Source organism: Diorhabda carinulata, chromosome 9 (genome assembly GCF_026250575.1).
Source record: "Diorhabda carinulata isolate Delta chromosome 9, icDioCari1.1, whole genome shotgun sequence".
Classification (NCBI taxonomy): Eukaryota; Metazoa; Arthropoda; class Insecta; order Coleoptera; family Chrysomelidae; genus Diorhabda; species Diorhabda carinulata.
The window spans coordinates 20,797,231-20,814,842 of NC_079468.1; the positions used below are offsets into that span (position 1 = coordinate 20,797,231).

The 17,612-nt window shown below is 31.9% G+C and overlaps 1 protein-coding gene across 2 annotated transcripts in view; it reads right to left on the reverse strand.

The window, feature by feature from the left end:
* LOC130898004 (protein O-mannosyl-transferase TMTC2-like) overlaps positions 1-17,612 on the reverse strand; it is a 276,788-nt gene that overhangs the window by 182,750 nt on the left and 76,426 nt on the right. For both annotated transcript variants that reach the window (XM_057807023.1, XM_057807024.1), the window contains exons 3-4: positions 14,952-15,783; positions 14,498-14,612 (exon numbers count right to left, since the gene is read on the reverse strand). In XM_057807023.1, the coding sequence (XP_057663006.1) occupies positions 14,498-14,612; positions 14,952-15,783 (947 nt within the window). The remainder of the gene's footprint in view (positions 1-14,497; positions 14,613-14,951; positions 15,784-17,612) is intronic.

Genomic DNA, 17,612 nt, shown 5'->3' on the forward strand with positions numbered 1-17,612 from the left:
AGTGAAGTTGGATTCCTAAAAGCGCGGGTTGTCTATTTCATTTTTCTGGTATAGTTACACCAACAGTCTGAAAACTACAAGAAGATTGTAGATCATCATCACCTTTCTCAAAACTACTAGCTGGATTTTGTTTATTTTGAACTGCATCAGGGATATAGGCTTGTCTCTTGTGAACACAGCCGATTTGGCGGCTTGCTCAACATTAACTGTGTCGTTACTTGTCTGTGGCATTAGCGGTTGCGCCATGTCACTTTTTAGCGCATCTGTTCTCTAATTACCTTACTACATTATGGCGGATGTCAATTAGCATTGAGATTGCCCCATAATTTCAGTTGTTTATTTGCAATAAAATATTGAAGTATTCAATGTAGAATTCTACATGGAATTTTTGAAATCAAATAATCTTATTGCAGTATATATCTTTCAAAGGAATATAAGTTTGTTCAGGTACTGCATAAATTTCCAGAGTAGCAATTAAACATTAAATTGAATTACTATTAAAACAACGCATCTATCTACGCGTTGCAGTCAGCACCAACACTCTAAGTCGAGTGAATCTAGCCACAAAATAAAAGATTCGGTGACAAATAAAATTAAAAAGAAAATGTGGTAATGACTTTTAGGATTGAAGAGACTGAAAACAGGAATTTACGGGATTTAGAAAAGTAATCGTATCTCTGGGAATGAAAAATACTTTTAGGATTTAATTACTTTTAAAGGAAAATGCATTATAAAATTGATTGTGCTTGTCACGTTTGAATAATTAAATTCAATTAGACGCATATTATTTTCACAGTCATATCAAAATAATTTACACAACTTGTGAATGTTCGATTGAGTTGGATGCCGTTTCAAAATGGAATTTCATAGATAATATTCCAAAAGACTATTCAAGTAGTCAGTTCTGAATAACTGAAAAATATCATAACGATTTTTATATAAAAATTATTAATATACAGGGTGATTAATTAATGTGAAAACCAACTCACAGTTAAATGTTAAATGATTAGATGTAGGTACGTAATTATTATCGTTTAATACAGAAAAATTAAAATATCTCAATAACTTATGATTTTAGGTATAGGGAATAGTTGATAAAATAATAAGTATGTTGGTAGTTTAGGGTAATTCACTGGGAAAAACCGTGTAAATGATGTATTTATATTTTGTTTCACCCGCTATCTGATTCTATGAATATTAATGAAATGTATCATTTTCCAGAATTTTCACCACCATTCGAATTATTTGGCCACAAGAGAACTTCATTCTTGAATTTCTCCTACATTGTACAGGGTATTGATGGATTCTAATGGAACAAAGGGTGGAACTCTTTGAATACCCCTTAGAACATATCACAACTCCAAATTATTGTAATAAGTCAAGCTGATTACAAATATGCAATAAAATATAAGATGTGTCGTTTAAAAAAACGTAACTTTGAAATGGCACAGCTCTGAAACACCCTGAAAGATTGTAAATTGAAAAATGGACGACTTTTAATGGCTATAATCCCAAAATTTGCGAATTGATTCCTATAAGGACAAAGAGTGCCTTGAAGTCTATCACACTAATCAATCACCCTGTAGAATTAGAGTAATAGCAGAAGCTACATCAAGAAACAATTATTTGTGAATATGAAAATTATATTAAAGACAATACTTGAAATATAATCCTGGAAAGTGATAATAAATAAAAATCATCCGCCAAAGTCAAAAACAGAAATTTTTGAATTAAAAATGTTTGTATTATAAATTGGAAAATAAATTTTTAGGTAGCTATTGGTGATTATACTAAAATATCAATAATTTCGATATTTTCCTAATATACTGATATTTTCAGATGAAAAAATATGCTTCACAATCAGTTTTCATTTTTTATTCAGAAATATAAGTCTAATGAATTTCGGTAGCTAGATTGGAAAGTTGATCTGGTTCAACCCATACCCCATAACTACCATCCGATTGCTTTAGTCCCAGCCATTGTCAAGACATGGGGCTAGTCGTTAACCATCAAAACTTGAGATATCTTGAGTCTGTTAACATCATTAGCGACCATCAATACGGCTTCCATAAATATGGATCAACCGGGGGCCTCCTGGCTTATGTCCCTAACGTATGGACTGAAGTTATAAAGAAATATTGGGCAATCGCACTTCACATATCGAAGGCTTTTGACAGAGTTTGGCAAAACAATCTTCTAAATAAATTAATATCGTACGGTTTGGCGTCCTCACTTATCGGTTGTCTTAGAAGCTTTCTCTAACTAAGAAAGGTTTGAGGTTATCCCTAGGGATGCATCTTGTTACCTATCTCACTCCCCAATTTGGATATCAACAGACAATTTCACCAGGACATTTCATATTTTTCTCATAGTACTATGTCTTCCATTTTTACATCTTCCTTATCAAATTCATCGGAAATCGAGATACCACTTCTGCTTTTCGGACATGTCAAGTTACTTAATGTATTTTCTGTCCAATTTTTTTAATCAAAAGCTACTTTAGCAGTTTCAGTTAAAAATTTTAATCTACTCTCTTCTTAGGACATTTTCAAATAGAATATCTGATCACTTAGTTCGAAGGATTTGAATTCATTTTCATTCAATCCATCGTCAACAATATGTCACATTCAAACAACTTCTGACAATAATAATACTTCCAGTAGAAGGTAGAAGAAATTGTTTCAAGTGACCGGTGTTTAAAAACAGAAGAACCGGCATTTCCGAATCAAGTGTTCTAAGAATTTTAGCGATTTTTAGAGCTTTGCCGCGAGGATCCGACTTTTAAAAGAAATTCTATGGAATGGTAGAATAGTAGAAAGGAGATCCCGTGTTAAAAAAAGGAAAGGTCACTAAAAGCGCCAAAAAACCCTGATTATAATTATTAGACTGCAAGGGTATTCTCTCAATTCCTTTAAGGGTGAGATGGTTGAAAAACAAGACAGTACAGTTGAGGTTATATGGGAAACTGAAACATACAGAGAGAAGAGGTAGACCCAGAAGGAAATGAAGAGGAGGAATAGCAAAAAAATGGGAATGGGAAGAGGACTGAATCGGAGACGGGCTAAACAGGAAGCGAAAAGAAGAATTAAATGGTAAAGAAATATTACCTTTCCACCTATGGTAAAAGAAGTTAGAGATTAGTGAGTAAGAAGCTTTGGTTGGACGTTTTGAAAAGTGTGTGGAAATAAAGGGATAATATATTGAGAAATAATCAAATGGTTTTCTATTTATGACCTTTCTCTTACGCTAAGAACCCATGGACGGCGCTATTCCACATAGACTTAGATAGAAAATTGTTTTATGATTATTAGGTAAAATTTTGTTATGAAAAAATTATATCTCACAAAAAATCATTATCATATAAAGATTTTGTCAACAATAATTTCGAAAATACATCAACTCCGGAGAAAATATTATTCAGTTTCCGATGAATCCCATTTTATGGCTTCTGTGCTACAACGCTTATTTCCATATAAATTTGGAAGTGGCAACTAGATTCCGTTCTTTTATCATCCTACTCTTTGAAACCTCATAAATTTATATTGATAATTTAAACAGGACTTTTTGTATTTTAATTTGAATTTTTAGATAGTACGGGAGCTATTAGTATAAGAGGACTTTATAAATCTAAATTAAACAAATGAAAAAACGAAACTAATAGTTGAAACTTGTTTAATTGTCGTTGCAAGACATGAAAACCAGCTCATTCAAGTTATCGAAACTATTTACGGGAAATTTCGAATCGCCATCAATCACATTTTACATATGACATAACCTCGATATCGAAATCCAAAAAAGATTTTTCGATGTTCCAAGGGGAGCTTTTGAAACACTTTCACAAATAATCTGGCCAATTTAACAATGGTTTGAATATATGATACAGATAATCCGTCATTACATGTTCAAAATAGATTGCTGCACTTGGTGACAGGTAAGATGAAAATATAGATCCAATCAGAGCTTAATCAAAATTGAAATTACCTGACCAAATGATGATTGAATGGAATACTATTTGAACTCGACTGGTGGGAAAATTGTACTATATGTAAACTCATATCAGTTCATATGAGGTCTAATGTTGATTTTCTTATGTCAAAATTCCTTTATTTAAACATATCGCAACTTAAGATTGAGAAAATAAGTTGAGTGTAGTTTCTAATTCTGTGGAGAGTACAATTGCTTTCTTTTTATGAAATAATAGTTTGAAGCCGTCATAAAAGCATGGAAAGAGGTGTGAAAATAAAATTGAAGACACAGTTAATGACCGTACGAAGCAGGGTTGGTTATTTCATCTTATTATTGGAGATTCGACGCTTGAGTATCGTTGCTCTCAGGTCATCCAGCTCCATGTGATATCGGGGTTACAAGAGAAACAGTAGAAACCCAATCAAGCACTTGTCGGTTCTCCAACTGCCGTGAAACTTCTAGAGATACATCGCGATTTGAAATCATGCAATGCATCAAAATTAAATGCTGAAAATGCAGTGCTACATTTAACCCAAAAACTGGATTTACAAGTCTCAAACTATTTGATGGGAGTTGGTTCAAAACTATGAAATACCATAGGCTATACATTGAATATCCAGCCGTTTCTTTTGTATAATTATTCAATAAACAAAGTGAAAATTAAAAACCGACAATATTTATGAGACACCATGTATATTTTTCATTCCAGATATTTAGGATATCTATAGATTGTAAATTTGTGTGCGAACGTCAGATTGATACAGTTGAAATTTAATAAATTTCATATTTTTGGCAAGTAATCCTCCATAGCAAACATAATGAATTATTAAACAGTGAGAGGATCTGAAATTAATTCTAGATCAAAGCTAAATCTAATCCACTATTCACTTCGCTTCTGTATCTACTCTTTTCCAATAATTTTATGCTGTACTTTCAACGGCAAAGGCCAATATCCAAGCAGTAACTTTCAAACTTTGACCCTAATCACCAAGAAATCCAATAAGTAATGTCGTGTTGAGAATTTTTGGAGGAGAAGTTGGCTCATTAAGGTCTTGAAAAGGATTACGGCAATCTGTAGTGTCAAAAACTTTTTACTGATAATTGTAACATGATTTGAAAATTCATCCGAGACAAACCCTTTTTAATATTTAGTGACTTTGGCGTTAAGCAAATCTATTATTTTGACTGGGTCCATCAGTAAATCATGGGATTGGAAATTATTAGAATGTCGATTGCTGAAAATCACACCATATTAAAAAAACGTCGTGTTGTGTGCTCAATTTTCCCATTTTTTCATATCAATCAATCAAATCATAGCACTAAAATTTGTTTTAGAAGATGTCAGACCGAGAGACCTGAAGATGTCCCATTTTTTTAAACCTACAGCAGAATAACGCATTATTTTTTGTAATATCATCATTACTTTTATTAAAAGTGCTACAACTTTGATTTTACAAGCTTTTAGACAAAATTTAAATCGACGACGAGGTGTTTGGAATTGAAATGAAATAGAAAGTCGATATTTGAAAACAAGAAAAAGGAGATCAGTTAAACATAAAAAATAATGTCTTATCAAGAAGATGATGATTCTTCAACCAATAAAATATTGATAATATTTATAATTAACTACAGGAAACAAAGACATCATGGAAATGTGACAATTTGGATTTAACCCGTACATGTACCAGCGATTTTCTAAAACGCCTGGAACTCCTATTCCACGTTCTAACTACATGTTTAGGTAGATATTAAAAACGATTTCTGTATGTTTAACACGTTGAGCTCTGATGCGATCCATAGGCCCGCAACTGAACTTTCCCCACAAACTAAAGCGGTCCTATGTACCACACGACATATTTTATTTCACGGCCAAGGAACAGTATTTAAATATATTTCACAGTAAGGTTGGACCGTCCTGGGACTTTGGAACATTATCCTACACTTGGTTCATTTGATTTTGTTTTAGTTTTCATATTTTTTGTTTTCTTCGACATAATTGTCAATTTTGTATAAAAAACATGACGAAAAATTTATTATGATATAGATATAAAATTGAAAAATTGTTATTACAATCTGAATTATTTCTATTTTTCGGAAAACACTGATTACAATAATGTGGTTTTCCAAGACAAACACTTTTTTTACTTTGAATTTTACAATAATTTTATTCACTACATCCTACACCTTTTGACTTAAACCTTCTTTTTCACTAGGCAATGGTTTTTTTGGTTTTGCCGTCTTTTCATCACCAACATGAATAGTTTCTTTCTTCAGTAACTTATTTGCTACACTTAAAACATCAGTAATTGCTATATTCTCTTTTTGGTTATTCTTTTATAAAAAATATGGACATTTATCATTTCTATAACAAATAACAGCTCAATAGCAATTTTTTTATACCACATCATCGTCCTTTTCAAAAAAGTGTTGTTTGTGTTACTTGCCATTTGGTCAGATAGATGTATCACCTTTGTTATAGTCGACCACGGTTTGAGGCTTTACAACCACTACTAATCTTGTGTCCATCCTTACTGTCTCATCAGCATGCTTTTTAGAAAGCATCAACACCTCTCGTTCTGGGCCCTGTGGAAAGTTTTAGGGGTAAACTTTACTTCAGGCCCAGAACACACGAAAAACATCATTTTTTCTCAAATTTTAATTTGAATAATTTTTTCTATTTTTTTTTTTTTGAATCCACACAACGTAAGAATAGAAAAAATATTTTTGTACCAGAGAAAAGTTTATCAAGTTTGATTGGGACTCAACGTGTTAAACGTTTTTTGTGTTATGTGATGCAAAATCACATTTTTTATTTTCAAATCACATGTTAAGTCTTTCTGACCCTTTTTTTTGTTGTGACACCAATCGATTCTCTGACGGTACATATTTACCAGCAGATTTCAGAGTATTGTATTATCAGATCTAATCAGGAGTATTCTAATCATTGTAACTTATTTTTTATTGATTTTCGTGACAAAATTAAACGCCTAGACTTATCTGAAAAGGGATAACAGAAAATTGCAAGTGATATGTCGAAGTCACAGCCTTTCTTCTTCGGGATCTAGCTATAACTATGTGCCTAGTAACGCTGAAGAAAGTGAGCCTCGACCATTCATTTCTACTATTGCAAGAGTTCCCGATTTAAATTGAGAAAATGAGTGCGAAACAGAGCAGATAATGCAAATTCAAAATAATTCGATTCGGCTTTTGGACTGGATATTGCCGCTTATCTCATTCTCTTCCGCGTATCTGCTGAAACTTCTACTTTACTTGACAGAATCCTTTTCTGTCTGCTAAATCTTGTTGAAGACCTCATCACCAAAGGCATGACAAGTACTTCTTTACTGACGCCCAAAATGGCACTATTTCTAAAAAAAGAAAACTATATGGAGCTACTCTTTCAAATCTTCTTGTTAGAGGACAAACTAGAAGAAGATGTGTAAGATGTAGAAGGGAAAAATATCAAAAAAAGATAAAATATCTTTGCAAAGAATCCAACATTCCTTTGTGCAAGAATTGTTTACAGTACAGTAATAAATATATAGTTTTTTTTCAGAAGATGAGATTATTTTTCTATTTTATATCAAATTACAAAGTAGACTTAACCTAAACTATCATAATTTTGAAGTAGACTGAAATGAAAATAAAGATAGAAATAGCCCTTAGAGGAAATGATATATCTCGAGAGAATATGAAAAAGCGTATTATTATAATTCGCACGTTATTTGTGAAATAAATACTTTTTATTACCATATATACTTAAGAAGTAAGTACTGTCCAGCTTTCGAACGACACAAAATTTCTTGAATAATTTTTGTCGAATCCGAGTATAAAATTTTCATTTTAAATATCTTCCATTTGGATTGTAGCATTCATTTCCATTTTTAGTACAATCAAATGCTTATGAATAGTCGAGAGCTGTGCTGTTCCAAATTCTAGGATCAAAAACATATTGAATATAATAACCGAGGAACGAAATTTATTAGTACGATTTCAATGCCTGCAGCAGCGATCTGAATTATTTAATCGCATAGAAAATTTGATTATGGCTATCAGGACCGGAATTAGGAATCTCTGATTTCAGACTACTTTCTTTAGTTCAAAAAAACATAATTATATAAATCTAATTCACGTTTTTTTCGAATAATACCGGCAATAGAAAAGAATTTAATAAATTATTTGTGATTATGTTAAAAAGTTTCCGTAAGTGTACTGTACATATGAACTTGTATTTTATTTATAGTCTATTAAAAAGACGACCCTTGTATAAATATTAAAACATAAATATTTGGATTAAAATAAAATTGAGGGTGGTATTGAACTTACAGTACAAGTTAAGTGTTCCTAATAGAATCAGTTAACTGAAAAATTATAATAAAATGATAAAAATCCTTTTTATTCACCTAATTACCTATCTACGTGCCAAATTTGAACTGCCTATGTCATCTGGAACTGGGTTAGACTTTGGTGTTAGAAATTGACGATTTTTGGACGTTAATATCGTTACAATCCACTGGGGTATAAAATATTTCAAGAGATACGTAAATGAAACAAGGTTTACATTTAAAGCTCTTACAAAATCGTTTACATGTACTCACTAAATATCCTGCAGGTTGACAAGAATGCATTTTAAAATCCGATTTTGACATTGAATACATTAAAGGCAAGGACAATTTTGGTTTTTATTCTAATAAAAAATGTGTTCATATTATAAAATTGGTTGAAATAATACAACAGATCAATATGTAAAGTCCAATATACAGAAAAAAAAATCGATTAAAACCATTTGACGCTTTATCGCGGTTGACGATAATCCGAGTTGATAAAACATGAAATATTGACATTTTGTTTAGATTTTTCCAACGCAATTCCATAAAATCAAATGTCATTGATGCAAATTCATCTAAAGCAACATTAAATTCATAAATTGTGGAAAGAAACAAATCAAGAGAAAATTACAAAATCAATTTCAATAGATAATTTCATATAAACATTATAAATAAATAAATTTAGGTGCAGATGGATGATTCCCTTATCAACTTCATTGCAATTTACGCAGCGGAAACATAGACTTTAAACAAAGCAGATGAAAATCGAATAGAGGCTCTCGAAATGTGGGTTTATAGAATACTCTTACGAGTATCATGAACAGAGCACGTAAGCTGCTAACCAGGATAAACCGCATGTATCTGCAGTACCTGGGACATATAGCTAGAAGATCGGGAACAATTAAACGATTAATTATAGAAGGGAAAGTAGAAGACAAACGTCCAAGAGGCATATCTCCAACTAGATGGGTAGACCAAACAAAACCCTTAATATGAGACTGCATCAAGCTGAAATGATTGCAAGCATGGAAACAAATGCTGAATCAAATATAAATGGTGTCATTTCATCATTTGGAGGATAATGGAAAGAGGAGTTGGAGATAAATGGAATATGTAGTGCTATCGCAGTCTTACTCCATATGTCGCGCCAAGATTCTCATTTGTTTTTGGATTTTTCAGGCAAAAAATACTGTTTATAGTGACATAAAATAAATGTTTTTCTATAGGGTTTTATATAATAACTTTTCTTCGAATGTGTTCCGGGTTCTAATGCAAAAAATTCGAGAGTGAGTAGATGACGTGAAAATAATGCTGTCACCCACAAATTTTCTCATACGACCTTTAAGTATATTTTCTAAATTATACATTCGAGGACCAAAGGCGGCTCATACCTAAAGGTTAACAATACGTAACTTTTACAGGGACAATCTGTACAATCTAATGGTAGTAAAAATGAATTTTTCAATCGATTTTTTAAGGTAGTCTTTGTTTAACTCGATAAAGTTTATGGTTTACGAGATATATGTAGATTTTTAGATCGTTATAAATGCCAAGGAAACCGTTCGCCGCAAAGAAACATTCTGAAGAAAATTATCATAAATTGTAATTATATATTGAAAATACTTACAAGAGGTATTGGAACACAATCAAAAATTATTGATTGAATTGTGAAAAAACAAAAACCTTGTACTACTACATTCTTCGGAAAGATAATTCTCTGAACTTGAAAGAACATTCCAAAGTAGGAACTTATAATAGTGTATCACTTGGAAAATTTCCTAATTTCCAAATTAGAGTTTTTTGTTTTGAATATTCACTCAACTTCAAGCTTTTATAAATAAGGAATTGTGGAATTAAAAATTTAGTACACAAATAGAATTAACATAAAACGTTTTGCTCAGTTCTCCCGCATCAAATCTCAGCTGCTTGAACAAATGGAAGGAATTTGAAATGAAAATTTGATACTGTGGGTTTCGTCGACCACAGAAACTTTACCGTCTGTCCTATCAAACCCTGTTGCGGCTTCATTATCTACACAATATAGCTGAAACGAGAAGAGAATTGAATTAAATTGTTCGGATTTGTGTTTCCCTCTTCCTATCGTTATTGCGTCATTCATATTGGGGCGTGGTGATTGTAGATTGGTCGTTTCTTGAATATTTCGAATACATTTTCTATTTCTTAGACCATTTTATATGTTTCTGTTGCTAAATTATCTTGAGTTTGTTTCTCTTTTGCTTCAAAATCAGGTAAACAATCAAACCATTTCCCGCTTTAAAATCATTTGTCACAGTGAACCAAAAAAAATTGGATGAATATTCTCAACTGCAAAATTTGATTACGGAATTCAACAATCGTTTTGAAGACTTTCACAAAATGAATGAAATGGAATTCACCATTTTTAACAATCCTTCACAGGCACTAGTTCATTTGCAAATGTAGTTGATAGATCTTCAATCGGACAGTATTTTGAAAGAAAAATTTAATGAGATTAACGCTCATCATAACATTTTATAGACAATATTTCAAGAGTTTGGATAATTACTTGGAATCAAAAAAGCATGCAGGACACATTCTCATGTTTGGTAGCACTTATTTATGTGAGCAGATATTTTTCGTCATGAAAATAAATAAGAACAAACATCGCACAAGACTTACGAATGAACATCTCCAATAAATTCTCAAAATAGCTACAACGAATATGATACTTGACATCAATGAGCTTGTCAAAAAAAAGACAAGTCAGATATCTAAATCCTCGAGCTCAACATGATTACCTACCATTTTTTATATGATTTTTAACAACCATATATAATTATTAAATTCAATAAATGTAATTATAATTCATTTAATTTTTTCTATTTTCAATCTGGCCCGCCTACAAGTTCAAAATTTAATATATGGCCCTCTGCAAAATTCAGTTTGGTCTAGTGCTTTTTGAAAAAGTAAAGTTCTTATACAGGGCTCGACAACTTATAGTATTAGTGCCAGATTTGGTACTACTAGCAGTTTAAAAAGATATGCATAACTTTTTAGATTTTGGTGTATAATATTCCAAAATGGAGAAATAAATAGAGATTCAACTTCAAGAATACTTATCTATAAAAAATAATTTAAATCATTATGAACAAGCTGAGTATATAGCTCGCTCGAGCGAAGTGATGTCAGGTCAAGCTAGAACCAATCGTCACCTTTAAGTGCTACAACAAATCATTGACCTGACTGTTGACCGTCCAAAAAAAAATTAAACGTAAACTTCCATTATTTTTTATTCATAATAAATGTTTCGCGAACAAACAACTCCTTTTTCTAGTCCAAGATCGTGAATCCATTGTCCATATGCTCGGACATAATCTTATTTTGTTCTAAAAAATTGAAAACGTCACGATTTTTGTTCATACTGAATTTTCTTTCTTCATTGATTTTCTTGTTTTCAAAATTCGTGAGGATTAAAGACAATAAAAAGTTTATGAAGTATAAACAAACATTAAAAATAAAGAGACCGACACGGACCCGCAGATAATTATTAATGGAAAGTAAACTATAAACCTAATAGTTAATTTCTGTGGAGATGGATTTCTGAGCAATTTTGAACGATTATAGTTATGAATGTTTTAAATTTTCTTATGTTTCATCTGCATGAACTCATGATAATAAAGTTAAATCAGCGTAATAAAGATGATTCATTAATAATTCATCATCATCGCTTTCATAAGATATCTTAAGTGGGAATTTTTAATTAATAAAAAACAAACGATAAACAATTATAAAAGGAACTGAAGCTTAACTAAAAAATATGGGGTATGTCGAAATTTCGTCCTAGTTCTGTGTCCACCAAAATGCATAAATTCGCCCCACTATGTGACGCGGAATTCCTTCATAGATAAAAATTCTTCATACTCTTTCTTAGTCGTAATCTTATAATAAATCATTTAGCACATGTCTCGTCCACCGTTGGACATAAGCCTCTCTCAATCTAAACCATTTTGATCGGTCTTAGGAATCTTGGATCCTTTTAGAAGACATCAATTTCGCGTCCGGGGGTCGTCTCCTGTTTCTGTGGGCTTGATCACTGAGACTCCATTGTAATATGAATCCGACAAAATTTGTATTCTTGTGTTGATCAGAGGTAACCCTAAGTGTCCATTGAAACATTTGCCGTTATTATGAAAAAGTGCTGTAGTCTTTATTGTTCTCCTTGGGGATTTACAAAGAATCAGTAAAATTAGTTTTGTTTATTGACCAAGCTCCTATGTGGTAGAATAGAATTAGAAAAATTATACATTACCGTGGCATAAGCACATTTTTCAGGATTTGTCGCAAACATTGAACAAACTGAAGATTTAGTTTCCATGTTGAATCTTATAAATATTGAAGAAGGTGAAGGTGATAATGTGCTCGATAGAGACAAAGAACTGTTTCGAAAGAATGATTATTCCTATTAAACATAATCGGTCAATCGCTCCATTGAAAGTGAGTAAGAACTTCCATTAGTTGGCATAATATTTGACGAATCAATAAGGAAAATTTCCAATACACTCCGTTTTAGGAAAAGATTCTATCTAGCAGTTTTTATTATAAGGTTAACACGGTTTTTCTATAAAATTTTCGATTCAAATCTGAATTCAACATTAATATAAGTCATTTTTTTAAAATGAAATCACTATGCAAATCCAAACTTGTAAAATTGAAACGGTTAATGAATGTATTAAAAAAGGGCAAAGTACCTTATAAATAGATTTAGAAATAAGTGAGCGAAACAATACCACTTATGGTAACACTCGAAATTTCACGAAATCCAAACCTTGAGAAGTTTGGGAAATTTAATTTTCCATACAGAAAACAATTTTAAGTTTCCAAACTCCAGCTGATATGTATGCAGATCATCTAGCCACAGTTTTATTATACGAGAAACTGTAGAAATTCAAAGTTTTGCACCCCGTTAGGTGATTGTATAACTTTAGATAGCTTCTGATTATATGGACTAAAATGCATATCCCGGAGCATAAACAAAGAGGATGTATCAAATAATGTAATATACTGAAGTTTACGAACAACATTTAAGGTCAACTTCCCGGAAACTTATTTGGGTGAGTAAATCCAGATATTTGAAGGGAATATTACAGTAATCCTTGAATTCGAGAATTATTGGCAGTTATTTCATGTAACCATAAATTTGATGGATACTCTTCAGTCACTAGATAGCTGCCACTATTTTTGACATATTGACACTAGTAGCTTAGTAAACCTTATATTTTCAACATCAGCAAGTCCATTAATGAATCAAAAATAATAAATCTACAAGAGACGGAGCAATACTATTTAATACTGCCTCAATCCACTGTGTAACGTACTTAATAACTAGTTTATGAGAAAACTATGAATTAGGAATAGAAAACATTGACGACAAGTAATTAACAACGAAGGTATCGATATTGGAGTTCTTGTGACAATTTTGTCACTAGCTGCGCTTTCGTGATATTTTACAAATCTTCTGCAAAATTTTCAGTTCAACAGAAATTATTAAAATTATTTCCACTTTATTTTCTTCAAATTCAGTGTCGTCCAAGATGATTCATAACGAACGTCCAATCCTCAAATATATCTAATGGTTTTTCATTTAGAAATTCAACAATAAACTCGTGATTTGGATATTCAGAAAATTTCGTAGAATATCTGTGATTTAGGGATATTTAATTGTGTTTCATTTACCATTAAAACTAAAACTAATCCGATACTTTCCATGTCACTTGAGGAAGTTAAAGAAACTTCTCTGAGATTTTTGAACCATCTGCTAGGGGTCAATTGAACCTAGCGCTTCACTTCACTTCACTTCATTATTTTAAGTGGTTTCAATCGTTTTGAAAATGATAGTTATAAGAGTATGTCTTGATTGAATTTATTCTAGAGTACATTTATGTTTCAAGCAATTTTCTTAATTTGAACAAGTTTGTCTCAGTCATCCTATGTTATTGTTCATTTTCCTATTTGAAGAGAAGACCAGCTCGCGAGGCCAACCAACGTTTCATAAATAGCGTTCGCGCTAATAATAGAGATTTCTCAAAGCCCGCACAAGTGGCATTGCGGTTCGTAATATATTTTTAATTGTCTCCATTAATCTCTTGTCGGATAAAACGTAGTGTACAGCAACCAGCCGTAATTATAATGAAATTTGCGTTGCTAAATAACAAAAGACTACTCACAGATTATAATGCACGTCCGCCATGTTGGGTCTATAGTGAAGGGCTTTCCTGAATGCCATTTCAGCTTCGTCCACTCTCCCTTGACTACTGAGAACACTGCCCAGATTTCCATAAGCTGAAATAAATGGACAAGTGATTATAGTATTGTTTGATTTTGTAAATGTTCATATCTATCAGTTTATCAAACTAAAAGCAGAATCGAAATGATTTTATCCAATCTTAATATTTGTGAATATCTAGGTAAATTTTGTTTTTGTAAATAAATGTTTGATTGCCCGTATTAATATATTCAAAATATGCACATTGGCGTGCGTTAATTATTACTTTCTTATTATTAAATAAGAAAATATGTACTAAAACCTATTTCTATATAGAAACTACTTAATTTCCACACTCTAATGAGCTCTACAAGTCTTTAGCTAGTGATATTATTATTATCATCTATGAAACTTACCTTTTGGTGGGTTGATCGGGATGGCGGACCTATATAAGGCCTCTTCGTTATACCAGTCTTTATTCCTGATAACAGTCTTTGCACTAAACGCCACTAATACTAACACTAACCCGCACACTAAAACTGGTCTGTGTCGTTTGTAACTATCCCACAATGTTCCACTAGCCAATCCCAATAACAAACATAATCCGGCACTTGGAAGATACAAAACTCTTTCAGCAACTACAAATCCAACGTAGAACAACATATTAGTTGCTGGAAGAAAAGGAAGAGCTAAAAAGGCGAAGGAAAGCACAATGGCGGCGTTAGAATTGTGCTGTCTTTTCTCTGGTCGATGAATGATTAAAGGTCTGCAATAGCTGTAACATACACAAAAAGAAGAAGAAAAATTGGTCGTATTATTGTTGTTGGTTGTTCTACAGGAAGAAGAGTGTATATCTGAGCAGTTCATGTGACATACAGTACATGATTTATTGTCCTCTTTGGGCCTTTCTTCTCTCTTCACTTTTTTCCTAATTCTCAGCATACATTTTTTCAAAATTACGGCAATACCGTAATAAAACACCAAACTAACAATGTTTCTGATATCTTTTATCGTTGTTATTCTGGGTATTGCCTCCATGCCCCAATCGAAGCTGAGAGTATTGGGAAAAATTAGCAACCAAAAATTGAAAATCGGTAAATAGAAGAATGTGAAGAATCTGGTAAAAAATTCTGTTTCTCTAGCTGTTGGATTGTCCGCACTAGAAAAATGAGGTGTACGTGATTGTAGTCTGGCGGCAAGGATGAGTGAAAGCGCTGAAGCGAGAATTAATAAACTCCGGATCTGTTTCTGAAACAAACAGAAAAAAACTGTAGAAAATATGCTAAAATTAATGTGAAAATATAAATAGTCGCAACGGAATACAAAATGAAGGGAGAAATTCATATTAACTAATGAATATTCAATAATTTCCACTGCTGGAGGATGAACGAGGTCAATGAATTTCTATAGCAGCAATTACTTACGCTGCATCTATTTCAACTGTTATGTCTCATACTCTAATTCAAATAAACAGATTGTCCTGTTTTCTTTCTACTATGTAGTTAAAAATATTTGCGGTAATTTCGTAGAATATTCAATTCGAATAATATGCTTAATTCCAAGACAAAAAAATTGCCAAAAAGCTCAGAAAATGTTGAAATTGATCTATGATGGTGATCTAGTAATATTGAAGACTATTGATAAGCGGTATGAGCGATTTAAAATGTGGAATTAGTTGATTAATACCAAAAAATGATTTTGCCATCTTCCGAACATGAATACAGATCAAAATCTGGAAAGGAAAGAAGTCAAATTATTTCAAAAGATGTGATGATGCAATTGATGATTGCTAGTGAAACTTTTGATGAATTAATTCGAAGGAATCAGTCTTTGCATATTTTTAGAAGTTTTAAATCTTATAATCATAATTTTTACTAGAAAACTAAGAATATTTAGCGTATTATAGACGGGGATAAAAGTCCGCATGGGGCAATCTTCCGAATCGATTGAACTCTGATTCATTGAAGACTATTGATAAGCGTTTTGAGCGATTTGAAATGTGGAATTAGTTGATCAATACCAAAAAACGATTTTTCCGTTTCCCGAACATAAATAAAAATCAAAATCTGGAAAGTAAAGACGTCAAATTATTTCAAAAGATGAGATGATGCAATTGATGATTGCTAGTGAAACTTTTGATGAATTAATTCGAAGGAATCAGTCTTTGCATATTTTTAGAAGTTTTAAATCTCATAATCATAATTTTTACTAGAAAACTAAGAATATTTAGCGTATTATAGACGGGGATAAAAGTCCGCATGGGGCAATCTTCCGAATCGATTGAACTCTGATTCATTGAAGACTATTGATAAGCGTTTTGAGCGATTTGAAATGTGGAATTAGTTGATCAATACCAAAAAACGATTTTTCCGTTTCCCGAACATAAATAAAAATCAAAATCTGGAAAGTAAAGACGTCAAATTATTTCAAAAGATGAGATGATGCAATTGATGATTGCTAGTGAAACTTTTGATGAAGTAATTCGAAGGAATCAGTCTTTGCATATTTTTAGAAGTTTTAAATCTCATAATCATAATTTTTACTAGAAAACTAAGAATATTTAGCGTATTATAGACGGGGATAAAAGTCCGCATGGGGCAATCTTCCGAATCGATTGAACTCTGATTCATTGAAGACTATTGATAAGCGTTTTGAGCGATTTGAAATGTGGAATTAGTTGATCAATACCAAAAAACGATTTTTCCGTTTCCCGAACATAAATAAAAATCAAAATCTGGAAAGTAAAGACGTCAAATTATTTCAAAAGATGAGATGATGCAATTGATGATTGCTAGTGAAACTTTTGATCAATTAATTCGAAGGAATCAGTCCTTGCATATTTTTGCGAGTTTTCAATTCTATAATCATAAGTTTTACTAGAAAACTAAGAATTATTATTTTAAAAATTTGGAAAATGTAAACCAAAAATATCAGATTTTGTGTTTGAAAAGTTCAAGTTAACCGAATGTTTACGATGTTGCACATTGGCGAGAGCTCCATGTTTTTGTATTTTTCAAATTGGGGTGGTGCCAAGTTACCCAATGAGATCTTGTCCTGCTTTTGTCCATTTTTTTGTC